This window comes from Tamandua tetradactyla, chromosome 12, assembly GCF_023851605.1.
Source record: "Tamandua tetradactyla isolate mTamTet1 chromosome 12, mTamTet1.pri, whole genome shotgun sequence".
Lineage (NCBI taxonomy): Eukaryota > Metazoa > Chordata > Mammalia > Pilosa > Myrmecophagidae > Tamandua > Tamandua tetradactyla.
The window spans coordinates 24,426,363-24,442,017 of NC_135338.1; the positions used below are offsets into that span (position 1 = coordinate 24,426,363).

The 15,655-nt window shown below is 36.4% G+C and overlaps 1 protein-coding gene across 25 annotated transcripts in view; it reads left to right on the forward strand.

The window, feature by feature from the left end:
- GPHN (gephyrin) overlaps nucleotides 1-15,655 on the forward strand; it is a 750,954-nt gene that overhangs the window by 577,308 nt on the left and 157,991 nt on the right. For 13 of the 25 annotated variants that reach the window (XM_077122754.1, XM_077122739.1, XM_077122740.1 and 10 more), the window contains one exon: nucleotides 6,891-6,968. The exons of the other annotated variants lie outside the window; for them this stretch is intronic. In XM_077122754.1, coding sequence (XP_076978869.1) covers nucleotides 6,891-6,968 — 78 coding nt within the window. The remainder of the gene's footprint in view (nucleotides 1-6,890; nucleotides 6,969-15,655) is intronic. 25 annotated transcript variants of the gene reach the window in all.

Consider the following 15,655-nt stretch of genomic DNA (forward strand, 5'->3'; position numbering starts at 1 on the left):
TTTCTCCCCTACCCCCTGCATAAAATATACAGCTCCTTGTTTTTCTGTAAAACTCTTACTTGCCCTTCAAGTCTCAGTTCATTTTGATCTCCTCTATGAAGGAATTCCCCCCAAACATCATGATTAATCCTCCTTGTATTCCTACTGTTCCTTCCACACTAATCTTTTTTCATTCACTTACTGAATGAACTATCCTCAAGAAAATATTAACTAACATAAAAAACTTTATGTAGCTGAGATAGAGAAAATTATAATCAATTTATTTTTTAACATTTAAAAAAATATGAAAACAAAAGATTAATGGATCAAACATAAAGGAGAAAAGTTAGGACTTAATAGAACTTACCAAAGATGTCCATGGAATTTGTAACCCTTGCTAATGCTGGCTACTCAAAAATATCACCTAAACAACCTGATGATAACAAAGCTGAATTTATTCTTACTATCGTAGCAGAGAATGCTGCCTTGATAGATTCTTAGTCACAGAGTCAGAGTCTCAGAAAGGGAAGAGCAAAGTTGGAAAATTTATGAGATTTTAATGGTGGTTTAAAGCAGATCTTTTAATGTGAGGGCCCGATTAGAATTGGATAAGTATTGTTGTATAGTTGTATAGTTATTTAGGATCAATGAACACAGCAAGACAAGAATTTTGAGGCAAGGGGTTCTAAGAGTCTTGGTGTATAAACTGTCTTTTGGTATTTTCTATTAAGAATTGATGGCTCTTTCCGGAAGTTCCTGAAATGAGCAATACAGTTATTTGAACTTTTACTTTCCGAGAAGAGTTTTCTGGAATAATTATGTTAATAAAGATAGTGGAATAATAATGTGCTAATGAAGGCAGTAGGCTGTGTAGTTATTGATGGTTTTCAGTTTCATGGTTCTCCTTGTCATTCTTCGATCTGGGCTCAAAAAATAGACCATTAATATCTGGCAATGTAATCAATTCAGACCTTTACCTTTATTTTGAGGGTATATCAAATATATGGGGGATACTTGATATATAATTTAACTTCCATAAGTGTCAAGTTTTCCTGTTCTTTTTATTGAATGATCATTTAGTAAATCATTTGATGGACCAACAGCTGCTCAGGAACATTTAGGACTGTGAATGCAAATGAACACTCATACACAAATGTGAGGAGACAGGAATGCAAAGATGGTTGAACATACAAAAATAAATCAATGAATACACTGCATGAAAGAATAAAGAAAAAATTGCATGATTATCTCATTAGATGCAGAAAGGGCATTGGACAAAATCCAACACCTTTTCTAGATAAAAACACTCCAAAAAGTAGAAATGGAAAGGAACTTTCTCAACATGATAGAGTTCATTTATGAAAAACCCACAGTTAACCTCATACTCAACAGTGAAAGACTTTAAACCTTCACCTTAAGATCAGGAATGAAACAAGAATGCCTACTTTCACCACTGCTATGCAAAAATACTGTACTAAAATCTCTAGCCAGAACAAGTAGGCAAGAAAAAGAAATAAAAGGTATCTAAATAGAAGGAAAGAACTAGAACTATCTCTTTTTGTAGACAACATGATCTGATACATAGAAAACCCAAATCACAAGAAAATTATTAGAGCTAATCAATGAATTCAGCAAAGTGGTAGGATGCAAGAGCAACACACAAAAACAATTCTATTCCTACATACTAGCATTGTCTAATCCAAGGAGGAAATTAAGAAAGCAATTCCATTTATAGTAGCATCTAAAGGAAAAAATATCTAAGAATAAATTTAACTGTGGATTTAAAAGACTTACATACTGAAAACTACAAAACACTACTAAAAGAAATAAAAGAATACCTAAAAAAAAAAAAAAAAAGGGCAAGACATCCCATGTTCATGGATTGGAAGAGATAACGTTGTTAATATGTCAGTTCTACCCAGTCAATCTACAGATTGAGTGCAGTCCCTATCAAAAGTCCATCAGCCCCTTTTGCTGAACTAGAATATCCAATCTGCAAATTTATATGAATGGCAAGGAATCTCAAATAGCCAAAACAATCTTGAAAAATTTCAAAGAACAAAGTTGAAGGACTCTCACCTCCCAATTTCACATCATATTACAAAGCAATAATAATCAGAACAGTGTAGTTGTTACACGGGATAGGCAAAAAACAAAACAAAATAAAAATAGAAAGATCAGTGGAACAGAATTGAAAGTCTAGAAATAGACCTACACACCTATGACCATTTGATTTTTGACAGAGGTGCTAAGTACATGCAGTGGGGGAAGAACAGTCTCTTCAACAAATGGTATTGAGAAAACTGGATATCCACATGTAAAAGAATGAAGTTGGACCCCTACTTCATAACATACACAAAAATCAACTCAAGGTGGATCAAGGCCCTAAATGTAAGAGCTAAACTAGAAATTCTTCTTGGCCTTGGATTTGGCAGTGGATTCCTAGATATGACACCAAAAGTGTGAACAACAAAAGAAAGAATGTTTTATTTCTTCAAAATTTAAAACTTTTGTGCATTAGAGGAAATTATCAAGAAAGTGAAAAGAATGGGTAAAAATAGTTTTGAAACATATATCAGATAAGGGTTTAATATTCAGAATATATAAATAACTCTTACAATGCAACAAAAAGACAAACAACCCAAAATTTAAAATGGGAAAAGGACTTGAATAGACATTTCTCCAAAGAAGATAAACAGATGGCCAAGAAATATGAAAAAAATACTGTTCTGCGTCATTGCCATTAGGAAAATGCAAATTAAACCACAATGAGATACCACTTTACACGCATAAGGATTGCTATTATTAGAAGAATGGAAAATAAGTTTTGAAGAGGATGTAGAGAAATTGGAACTCTAGAGCATTGTTGGTGGGAAAGTAAAATGGTGCAGCCACTATGGAAAGCAGTATGCTGGATCCTCAAAAAATAAAATATGGAATTACAATTTGACCTCGCAATCTCACATCTATTTACCCAAAGAGAATGAAAACAGGGTTACAAATAGATACTTGTACACTAATGTTTATAGCAGCGTTATTCACAGTAGCAAAAGCTGGAGACAAATGTCCATCAACAAATGAATAGATAAAATGTGGTATATATACACAATAATATTATTCAAACATAAGAAAAAAATGAAGTTCTGATACCTGTTGCAACATGTAAACATGATGCTTAGTAAAACAAGAGACACATAAGGACAAAAATTGGATGTTATCAATATAAGAGATGACAAGAAACAGCAAAATCTTAGATATGAAAGCAGATTAGAGGTTACTAGGAGACAGGAGGATAGAGGAGTTTGGAAAAGAAAAATGAATATTCTGTGACCTAGCAACTTCACTCCTAGATTTATTTCCCAGAGAAATTCTCGCCTAAATCCACATGGAAACATGATGAAGCATTAATAGCAGAGATAAGGTAAAAAGAAAAGAAAATGAGTTTTAAAGAAAATTCATTTTCTCAAGTTAACAACTTAACGTCCTAGAATCAATACTGCCAAGCTTTCACCTCCCCCTACCGAAAGAAAAATGTGATTGTGAGGAGAAAGATTATGATCAGAGCTTATAGTCATTTCTCAACTGGGCGTCAAAAGTATTCAAATTAAGCCAAGAGTATAGCTCTCATCCCCAGTCTGAGGAGCCTACAGAATCTGAATAGGGTTGTTAGCCACATTACCTAATTTTATGACTTATGTATTTGTTTTCTAGATCTTTTTTTGTAATATCAGAGATTCCAGAGCTGTTTCTGGGCATGTAAAAATTTATTCTTCCCCTCAAGCAGCATATATTACTCTTCAAGAAGCCAGTATTATATTTAAAATGACTCTGTATTTAACTACTGCTACCTAATTACATGAACCCTTCAAGTAAGGAGCCATTTAGGGTTGGTGGCATTGTCTAATTCACCTGCCATTTTCTATTCTCTGGCCTCTGATAAAACATTAAGTGAAAAGGCATGAGGAGAGAGGAAAGCAATCCAGAATTTCCCTCAAGTAGACAGGATTTCAATTCATAAATCAAGACCTACTTTTTTCTCTCTCTCTCTTTTAATTACATTATCTACACTTTTTTTTTTTTCTTAGACTTCGAATGATAATGGGTACTCTATGGAAGGCAGGCAACTATTTACGGAAATAAGAAGTTCTGTCCAGTTTGTAGGTAATAGTCAGCAGGGTTTTTTTAGTAGCCAACGGGTTTTTTGTGTTGTTGTTCTTTTTGGCGGGGACTGGGTTGCATGGTCCGGGAATCGAACCGTTTCTCCCACATGAAAGGCGAGCATTCTACCACTGAACCATGTGTAGCCAGCAAATTTTGTACCACAAATCCAATAGCAGTAATTGGGACTAACCAATGAGTTGTTTACAGCCAAAATATCCCTATGAATTTTTCAAATTAACAGTTTGGTGCCATTCATCAAAAATAATTCTGCACTGAACAATGAAATGTATAGTGTTGAGATCATTAAATAGATATAAAGCAAAAGAGAAGTAGTGTGTTATTTGTAAGATCTATAAAATTGAGAAAGCCCCATATAAAACACCATTGTTTCCCATTAATCTTCCAGATTCTATTTCCATGAGAGTTTGGTTACAAAAGCTACTTCCCACAAACATCCCTGACTGTTACTTTGATGAAGACAAGTACCCCCTCTTTTAGGGATGGTAATAGAAGATTTTAGATTTCCTTCTCTTTGGCCTATTACAGAGTTTACCTTCTGAAAAGTCACTTAAAAGTTGAATTCAGTTATCTGTGAAATCAACTGATTCATTACCAGGAAGTAGAACCAAAGGAGTCTGGGTGGCTCCTAAAGAAAAACGTGCACAAAACAGGTTTAGTTGTATGCTTTAAGTCGTTCACAAATAAATTATAACCAGGTATTGGACTCATACCAGTGAATGATTAGGGATGCAAAAAGACATATTAAAAATAGGGGCAATAGAGGTAGCATAGTTCAAAGAAGCCTTAAACAAGCAAAAACAGAGAAGAAAATAACCACAAAAAGAAATGACAAAAGAATGTTGATTAAAGTGTGGCAATCAGAGTTCTTGTTCTGTGGATCTTGGGTGGAATCTGTCTCACATGGCTACAGGTCCCAAGTGGAATCTGCTCTTTGAAAGAACTGCCTACTTATAGAGAGCTCCTAAAAATCCTCAGCTTGAGGTTTACAAGGATCAAACCCTTGGGTTTCACTGCTGGGATATTTGTTAATAGGACCTGATAAGGTCCTTTCCAGTGGAGTTCCAGAGCTGTCTTTCTCTTCCAGAAGACCAGGTGTCTGGGTTTTGGTCATGCAAAGGATGTTTAGGACGGTAATCAGGAAAGGTTATTAATATCTGTTGATAATGCAATATTGGCCCTGTTTGCCTGCAATTGTATGGAATTTGGAATCAGAGATGATATTTCAAGATGTTTAGGCAGACCTGTTACTAACACATGTGAGATAGTGGATCACCCCCCAGAAGGAACAGATCTCATTGGTATTTAAGTCAGTGGAAGTTGGCATTAAACCAGCAGCACTAAAACCAATGGCATTAGGCCATGGAAGTTCAAGAGTCTTTGAGACTTGTACTAATTTTGAGTTTCAGATTTTATTTGTCCTTTCTACCTTTCTTGAAGAGTGGATGCAATATGGACAGTGAAGTTTCTGAATAAGTGGTAGGGCTTTGCAAAACTCGTTAGTAACAGGCCAAGTAAGTGGGTACCTGTATCGCTAGAGAGAGGTCACAATTCCCCGGGTTGACTACAGAATCAAGTAATTTTGCTGCTGTTAGAGCTGTAGCTCTCCATCAAGAAAAGGCTTCAAAGCAAATACTGACCAGTCATACTCAAAACTACCTGAAGAGAATAATTATATGAAATCCATTTGAAAGTGTTCATTGGGACCCTAATGCTTGGCTCTTGTCCATGTCCCACCTTTAAGAAAATCTACAACTTGTCAAATATGCAGCCTCTGGAGACACTGAAAATGAAATAGGTTTGGGGATTGGTACTACATGCAAGTAGGGAATGACTATTCTTTTTAAAATAATGAACAGATCTATATACCTACCCATTGGATTTTTTTATTGGGAAGCTAGGGATGTTACAAAAATAGTACAGGGTGGGCGGGCCATGGTGGCTCAGCAGGTAAGAGTACTTGCCTGCCATGCCCGAGGGCCCGGGTTCGATTCCCGGTGCCTGCCCATGTTAAAAAAAAAAAAAAAATAGTACAGGGTATGTTGAATCTACTTTCTCCTAATGGTTTTGATGCTTCTTTAGTGACTGGTTTAAGAGGGTATTTTGCACTTTGGGGTAGAGATTTAGAAGGGTTGATTTGAATCTTAGTGAATTCAGCCCCAATAATCTTACCTGAATTAGTAGAAATTTTGCCCACAAAATAAGAGTTCTGACACCTCCTTGAAATCTTCAATTTTTGAGCTTCATTTCAACACAAAGGTACTTAAAAATGAATATCAAAATTTGCTATGATCTGATTACAAATAGCAGACTTGTCAGGGAATTAAAAAAAGAGACCATCAGAAGAATATTTAATATAGCATTGCCATTTGCACAGCACACCCTCCCTATCAAGTTAGCAGGTATGGTAGCATAGAGAAGTAAAGAACCTGAGTTAAAGGTACAAGGGCGACAGGAATGACATGAAATATGTCTGACAATTATTGGAGGTATGCACCAATGAGTAGTTTTTTTACTCCAAGGGAAGGTTCTGTATCAGTATAGGGATTGAAGTTAATATTATATACCTATAGGATAAAAAATAAATTGCAAGGTTGTCCTTTAATACTTAGGGAAATCTTTCCTTTTGAGTTTAAGGGTAAAGCAAAAAAAAAAAGGGGGGGGGGGGCATTTGATTCCCCCTTGGGGCACCGTCATTAATAACTCATTAATTTTTTCCTTTAATTTCTTAGCTAATGCAAGACAGTTCTTTTTCCAGTATCTGCAAGTATCTTTATCAAGAGATTCCCTCTTTCAGGATTTACTGACTGGTAGGAGCATGTACTTGTTTAATCTGTAAAGCTATCAATTTATTGTCTTATTTTGTTTTTGTTCTGTGACTCTCAAAATATTCAGCAAAGTGCCGGAGGGCTGGCAATGATATTATTTTCCATATTAGTTTTGCTTCCATGCTAAATCCTCAATTTTTGGTTTAAGAATATTCACAACAAATTGTTTCCTTTAGAAAATATTTATAACAAAACAGGGGCCTAGATTGTAAGCTCTTAAAGCAGACACATTTAGTCCAGAGCTTTAATTATTATTGAGGGATTTTGAGAGGCTGTTTTATATATGTATAACCTGGTATTTAGAAATAAGAGCAAAGCCTATCAGATCAGGATTAAGATAATTCAGAACCCAGGGATAAGCAGGGCATTGTCTATATTTTAGAACCACACCTACTGTTTGAGACCAAAGGAAAAAAGGTTTATTTTGTCCAGACCTAAATTTTCTGTAGCACATAATCTAGATCAGCTTGCCTGGATAACTCATTTGAACAATTGAAACACAAGGACTCCAGAATAAGAATGAGGGTCTTTAATCCTGTATAACTTAATGTAATGCCTGGATGCATCCTAGTATATATTAAGCAGATAATAAAGAAGTATTGACAAAGTACCTTGAGGGATGGGAGAGAAAATATGAAACTATTATACTTTACCACTGGGGAAACTCCTGATACTGTGTCAAACATTAGGAATACCCAAATCTTTTTTTTAAATACAATTTTATTGAGATATCTTATAAATTCACATTCCATATAATCATCCAAATTATACAATCAGTGGTTCATGTTGTCATCATATAGCTGTGCATTCGTCCTAACAATCAAATTTTTTAACATTTTCATTACTTCAAAAAAATAAAAATAAGAATAAAAGTAAAAATAAAAGTGAAAAAGAACACCCAAAACATCCCATACCTCCTTCCCCCTATTATTTATTTATTATTTGTCTTTTTTTTTCTTATTCATCTGTCCATACACTGGATAAAGGTAGTACCAATCACAAGGTTTTCATAATCACACAGTCACACCTTAAAAGCTCTATAGTCATTCAGTCATTTTCAAGAATAAAGGGTATTGGATTACAGATCAACATTTTCAGGTATTTCCCTCTAGCTACTCCAATACACCAAAAACAAAAGGCATATCTATAAACTGCAAAAGAATAACCTCCAGAGTGAACTCTCAACTCTATTTGTACTCTCTCAGCCACTGAAACTTTATTTTGTGTCATTTATCTTCTCCCTTTTGGTCAAGAACAGTTTCTCACACCTACGATACCAGGGCCAGGCTCATCACCAGGAGTTCTGTCCCATGTTGCCATGTCATCAGGGAGATTTATACCCCTGGGACTCATGTCCACTTAGTGGGGAGGGCAGTGAGTTCACCTACAAAGTTGGATTAGAGAGAGACACCACAGATGAGCAACAAAAGAAGTTCTCTGAGAGCGACTCGTAAGCATAATTATTAGTAGGCTTAGCTTCTCCTTTGCAGGAATAAGTTTCATAAGGATAAGCCCCAATAATGAGGGCCTGGCTCATTAAATTGACAGTCCCCAATGCTTGCAGAGACTATCAGATCTTCCCCAGGTGGGGAGGTTAATATTTTTTTTCCCCAGTTCCTCAAGGGGCTTCGCAAATACTTTTTAATCTTCTGCCCAGATTACTCTGTACCAGGACATCATCCCAACTTGTACAAACCAATCTCACTCCCTATTCAAGGATCCATGTAATTACGATGTTTGAATAAGGTAACCATACAAGTTAGATTAGATTAAAATGTAAATTTTGTGCCAAATAAGCATCTCTTCCTTTGGTCTCACACAGAAGTTGAAGTTTTAAAACACAGCCAATATTATCCTTTACCCTTTAGTCTGCTTTACCTTAGTCCTAACCATATCAGTTTCATTCATGTCTCTAGTAGAAGTCTATTCATGTTTAACTTTTTTAACAGTTGCTGTATGGGGTAATGCTGCCTTCAAGCCCTTGATCTTGAGGCTTACTCTTGTGAAGCTTATGGACGTATTAGAGAAGCTTAAACTACCTGTAGGTATGCCTAAGAATTACTTCTGGAGGACCTCTTTTGTTGCTCAGATGTGGCCTTTCTCTCTCTAAGCCCAGCTCGGCTAGTAAAATCATTGCCCTCCCTACTTAATGGTACATGACATCCAGGGATGGAAGTCTCCCTGGAGGCTTGGGAAATGACTCCCAGGGATGACACTGACCCTGGCACCATGGGATCAACAATTCCATCCTGACCAAAAGGGGGAAAAGAAATGTAACTAATAGAGTATCAGTAGCTGAGAGAGTTCAAATAGAGTCAAGAGGCTACTCTGGAGGTCGTTCTTACACAAACTTCAGTTAGACATTGCTACCTATCATAATTTGCCAAACCCCAACCTAAACCATTCCTGGCAATCCTCAAGAACACCTAGGGCAATATATAAGATTCTACAAAGGTTCCATGCACTAGAGTAACTTTCCAAAAACCTACAACCACCAGATGGGTCCCTGGACCAGATATATCCTGAAACCTAGAGGACCCAGCCTCTCCAGACATCAGCTAGTTCCATCTCCCTACCCCATATTATTGACAGCCCCTTCCAACATGAAAAAGTTAGAATGGCCATAGCCCAAATACCCCTAAAGAGTGGGATAAAAGGACCAAAGGTGATGGTGGAGTTATACAGAGAAAGTAGGGTTTAACAAAACAATTTGATTGCTGAATCATTAGATTGAGATTTCTTTTAGTCTCCAGTATCTTAGAGCAGCTAGAAGTAAAAACTTAAAATAGTGGAATTGTAACCCATACCAAACTCTGAAATCTGTACTACAACTAATTGTTATGCTGTACCTTGAAATTTATTTCTTTTTTGTAATATGTTCTTTTTCACAAAAAAAAGGGGGGGGGAGTTGATTATGATGATAAAAAAATATATTTATTCCTTCTAGCCTCCAGTGTTCTGGAGGAGCTAGAAGGAAAAATCTGCCCATGACAAACTCTGGAATCTGTCCTGTAACTGCTTGTTGAAGAGTGCTTTGAAAACTATTGCTTTTTTTCTTTCTTTGCATTGTGTATATATTATATTATCCAATTTTAAAAAGTTAAAAAAGAACATTTACAAACAAGCTAGGAGAGAGTTGGGGGTCACATCTGCTTTAAGATCTATTTGTGAGTGCTGAAGTCTCCAGTGTTCTTATACTTTCTTCACTTATATGATTGGATAAGAACCCAATCTACTTTCATAGGAAAGGTTTTGGGGATAGCTTCCAAAAGACTCTGACCAACATCTATAGCTTTTCTAAATCCCTCTGTTTTCCTATGCAATTTGGAGCCTTTTAAATCATCTTCTAGGTCTTCCTATCCTGCCTTTTCCATCAAATTTTTGCATCTGAAATTTCTACTAAAAATGTATGAGCTATTTGATATAGATCTGGAAACCCAGGATTTTATGTTCTTAAAACTATTCTAAACATCTCTGCAAATTTCACTCTATCCTTTCTAGGCTTTGGAAAGTCATTGATAATGGTTCTCAGCTCAGAGGAGGAATAGAGCTTAAATCAACATAACGATTTTTTTTTTCCTTAAAGGGAGTTTACCTTTAAAGAGTAATTGAGTTTTGGTAGTTTCTGACCAGCAAGAAGGAAAGGGGAGTGTAGCAGAGGGAGAGATAGGGCAGAGAGAAATGGAGTATAGGATGAGGAAAGAGAAATTGGGTAAAGACCATTAGGTTCAAGATGTGATTTTGGAGGTTCTAAAAGAGAAATTGTTTAAGCTTTTCACATTTTTCCTTTGCCTTGGCCAAGGAATTTTTTAAGGAAGCAATGTTGGGATCTGAATTTCTTTGGATATTTCCTCATACCAATTTTAAAAATCCAACTTATTAGATGTTTGGAATTTTGTTCGTATTCCAGCCCAGCTCAACCCTGAGACCAAATAACACACCAGGCAAAAAAAATTCCTCATAAATTTTATTTGCAATTTACTGTCAAGAGTCAGCTCTTTCCTGATGGCACCAGTTGGAAAATGGAAATCAGTAATCGCAAAAAAAAAAAAAACAAGAGGAAAGGGAGTGCCTTATATAGCAGAGCCTCATAAGACCTGGCCGCAAAGAAGTCTCAGCTGAGTCTTATGAATGCTTAGGCTCAAAGTCTGTATTCTGGTCATGCAGCAGACTGCTGCATGCTCTAGGCTCCACCCTTTTCCCTAAGGGAGGTGGGTGCTGACCTCTGGGCTGCCACAGTTCCCTATGTTTTTTGTTTTCTACTTTCAGTTACTTTTAACTTTATCACTACCAATTAAACCCATTTAAAATAACATTGACTAAGTAGATAAAACATGGTAAACCAGGTCAAATGGCAAATATGGAGAAATATTTTCTGTTGAATTGATGATGAAAAGGATGGAACTTCCAATCTTCTTAAGTTGTAAAATGAGTGTATGTGAGCAAATTCTAGATGATGAGATGAAAATGGCTTTACCCAAGCCATTGCTACAAGGATTTGTAGCCTATGATAAACGCAATAAATGAACTGCCACCACAGCCCACCTAAATGAAATCTGAATTAATAACAAAATATAAGAAAAATGAAGATGTTATTTTACAGAATGGTAGCACACTGAATGTATTTCCTATCTGGTAGTCAGACCCAGTTCTACCTATAGTGAGTTTTTTAATAGTATTTGTGTCTCCGGTTACATCTGGCACCAGCTGTTGACATCACTTTCCCTGAAGTGGCTCTGATTACTCAAATTATCAGACAGAACAATTGCTCTCATGCATCCTCGTGGATATATTGTTGTGCACTCTAGGTTGACATTCCCCTTACATCAAATGAATTCTTCCAGTAGCCATGTAGTCTTCTCTGTAGTTGAATATGTAGTATCTCCATTCTGCAGCCTTATCTCTTATTTTTCTTATTATCAGATAAGCCCTTAATGCTCAGGGTCAGTTAGGGGTTTCTTTCATGCATCCTATTTCTTACTGGAGATAATCAAAATCCATTCAGTTACACAAATATTTACTGAGTTTGATACCATCAGAGGTGCTGCATCGATACTCATTCTGTGTTTTCAGTTGGGACTTGAAAGTTACTACTAGTTGAACATGAATCATAAAATAATGCATCTGAAACTCTTCATTCAAAAAAGGCCAATGAAGTTCAGGGTTTCTCTCTCAACTGAAAAGGCACATGGAGAACATGGCAATGTCTACTAGCTTTCTCTCCAGGCTTCTTGTTTCATAAAGCTTCCCCAGAGGTGTTTTCCTTTTTCATCTCTGTGCCAGTTTGAAAGGATGTATGTACCCTAGAAAAGCCATGTTTTCCTAATCCCATTTTATAAATCTAGCCATTTCTTCTAATCCCTATTCAGTACTGTATGTTTGAATTTATAATTAGATCATCTCCTTGGAGATGTGACTCAATCAAGAATAGTGGTTAAACTGGATTAGAAAGAGATGTGTCTCCACCCATTCAGGTGCGTCTTGATTAGTTTACTGGAATTCTATAAAAGAAGAAACATTTTGGAGAATATGAGAGATTCTGAGAGAGCAGAGAATGATATAGCCACGAGAAGCAGAGAGTCTACCAGCCAGCGACCTTTGGAGATGAAAAAGGAAAATGCCTCCCAAGAAGCTCCATGAAACAGGAAGCCAGGAGAGAAAGCTAGCAGATGATGCCGTATTCGCCATGTGCCTTTCCAGATGAGAGAGACTCCCTGACTGTGTTTGCGATGTGCTGTCTCACTTGAGAGAGAAACTCTGAACTTCATTGGCCTTTTTTGAATGAAGAGTTTCAGATGCATTATTTTATGATCTTTCCCTGGATGCCTTAGATTGGACATTTCTATAGACTTCCTTTAATTGGGACATTTTTCTCGGTCTTAGAACTGTCAACTTGCAGCTTGTTAATTTCCCCTTTTTAAAAACCATTCTGTTTCTGCTATATTGAATTCCAGCAGCTAGCAAACTAGAACAGTCTCCTAAGGTCTCTGGCTGCGTGGACTCTCATGGTTCTCTTGACTCTCTCTCCCTTATGATTTTTAATTTAAATTTTTTCCATTCCACTCTACAGAGTAAGATTAAAACAAGCAAAATTAACTGAAACTTGAGCAGACCTCAAGCCCAGTGCTAACCCCTGGAAATCTTGCTGAGATTCCCAGGAATAGAAGGACCATTAGGGTAAAGACCATTAGGTTCAATATGTTATGACATATTGAGGTTTTGATTTGACATACTGATTTTTTGTGTTTGCTCATTTAGCTACAGTCTTCAGGTGTCAGTCAACAGGTCTACCCATGAGGTAGACAAGGTTTGAACAACAAGGTTTTAACAACAGCCTAACCAACTAGGTGGTGGGGTATAGGAGCTATATTTTTAGAGAAGCAACTCAATTCGATCTGAAATTACTAAAGCAATTTATATCACTTTATTCATACTTGAACTCTACTGGAGGTAGGGATCAAGATCTATTCCAAGAATCAAATCTTCAGGTTACATGCTGTTTGAGCTAAGTAGTCATCATAAGAATGCAAAATCCATAATATCTCTAATTTGTAGGTTTCTCTGGTTTCTGGAAGTATCAAATCACTTACCATGCTGCTAAGGTCAACACAAAGCCAATTAAAGTGAAATTTGTGTAACATGAAATTCACCATTTATGGTTAATTTTAACATAAATTAAAGTGAACAATTCAGTGATATATATAGTACATTCACAGTTTTGTAAAAACCACAACTACTATCTAATTCCAGAACATTTTCATCTCTCCCAAAAGAAACCTCATATTCATTTAGCAGTCACTCCCTATTCTCCCCTCACACCAGCCCCTGGCAACCACTAATCTACTTTCTGTCTCTGTGAATTTGCCTATTCTGGACATTTCAAATAAATGGAATCATATGTTATGTGGTTTTTTGCATCTGGCTCCTTTCACATAGCATACTGTTTTGGAATTTGACCCATGTTATAGCATATATCAGTACTTAATTATTTTTTGTGTCTGAATAATATTACATTGTATGTATATACCACAATATGTTTATCCATTCATCCATTGATGGGCATTTGGGTTGTTTCCACCTTCTGATTATTGTGAATAGTGCTGCCATGAGCATGTGTGTACACATATTTGTTTGAGTATACCTTTCTTTCTTCACTTATGTTGAGTATATCCCTAGGAGAGGAATTCCTGGGTCATATGATATTTCTACATTTAACTTTTACAAGAAACATTGTTTTCCCTAGTGGCGGCACCATTTTACATTCCCATTAAGGGAATGTACTGTATAAGGGTTTCAATTTCTCCATATCCTCTCCAACACTTGTAATTTTCTGTTTTTTCTTTGCTTGGTGGTTTTATTATTATAGCCATCCAATGGGGGCAAAGTGGTATCTCATTGTGATTTTGATTAATATTTCCCTGATGATTAATGATGCTGAGCATCTTTTCATGTATTTGTTGGCCATTTTCTTCTTTGGAGAAATGTCAAATCTTTGCCCATTTTTAAATTGGGTTGTCTCTTTTGTTGAGTTGTAAAGTTCTTACCAGATATATGATTTATACTTTCTCACATTCTGGAGGTTGTCTTTTCACTTTCTTAATAGTGTTCTTTGATGTACAGAAGTTTTTGATTTTGATTAAGTCCAGTTTGTCTGTTGTTTCTTTTATTGCTCATGCTTTTGGAATCTAATAACTCATTGCCAAATCCAGAATCATGAAGATATATCCCAGTGTTTTCTTCTATGAGTTCTATGGTTTTGTTCCTACCTTTAGGTCTTTTATCCATTTTGAGGTAACTTTTGTATATCATGTGTTTTAGTTTGCTAAGGCTGCCACCGTATATAATGCAATATACCAGAAATGGATTTGCTTTTATAAAGGTAACTTATTAAATTACAAGTCTGCAGTTCTAAGGCCATAAAAATGTTCAAACTAAGGCATCCAGAGAAAGATACCTTGACTCAAGAAAAAACAGTGCATCTGGAACACCTCTGTCAGCTGGAAAGGCATGTGACTATCTGCTGGTCCTTTGGCTCCTGGTTTCAAAACACTAGGGGTGTTTTCTTTCAGCATCTCCACACATCTCTGTCTGTGTCAACTATCAGCTTTTTCCAAAATGAGTCCCTCTTAAAGGACTCTAATAAGTGGATTAAGATCCACCTTGAATGGGCAGAGGCACATCTTCATGGAAACTACCTACTCAGAAGGTCCCAACCATAATTGGGTGGGTCACATCTCCATGGAAACAACTTCATCAAAAAGATCCCCCCCAACAATAGATCTGTCCCCCACAAGATTGGATTAGAATAAGGAACACGGCTTTTCTGGGGTACATAGCAGTTTCAAACTAGCTCGTGCTGTAAGGTAAGTGTCCATCTACCCTCTTTTGGACATGGATATCCAGTTGTCCCAGGACTATTTGTTGAAAAGACTGTCTTTCCCACACTGAATGCTCTCGATATCCTTGGTGAAAATCAGTTGGCCATAGATGGTTGGGTTTCTTTCCAAACCTATACATCTATCCTTATGCCAGTACTATACTGTTCTGCTTACTGTAGCTTTGTAATAAGTTGGTTTTTTTTTTTTTCCTTTTTGCATGGGCAGGCACCAGGAAATGAATGTAGTAAGTTTTGAAGTTAGAAAGTATGAGTCCTTCAACTTTGTTCTTCT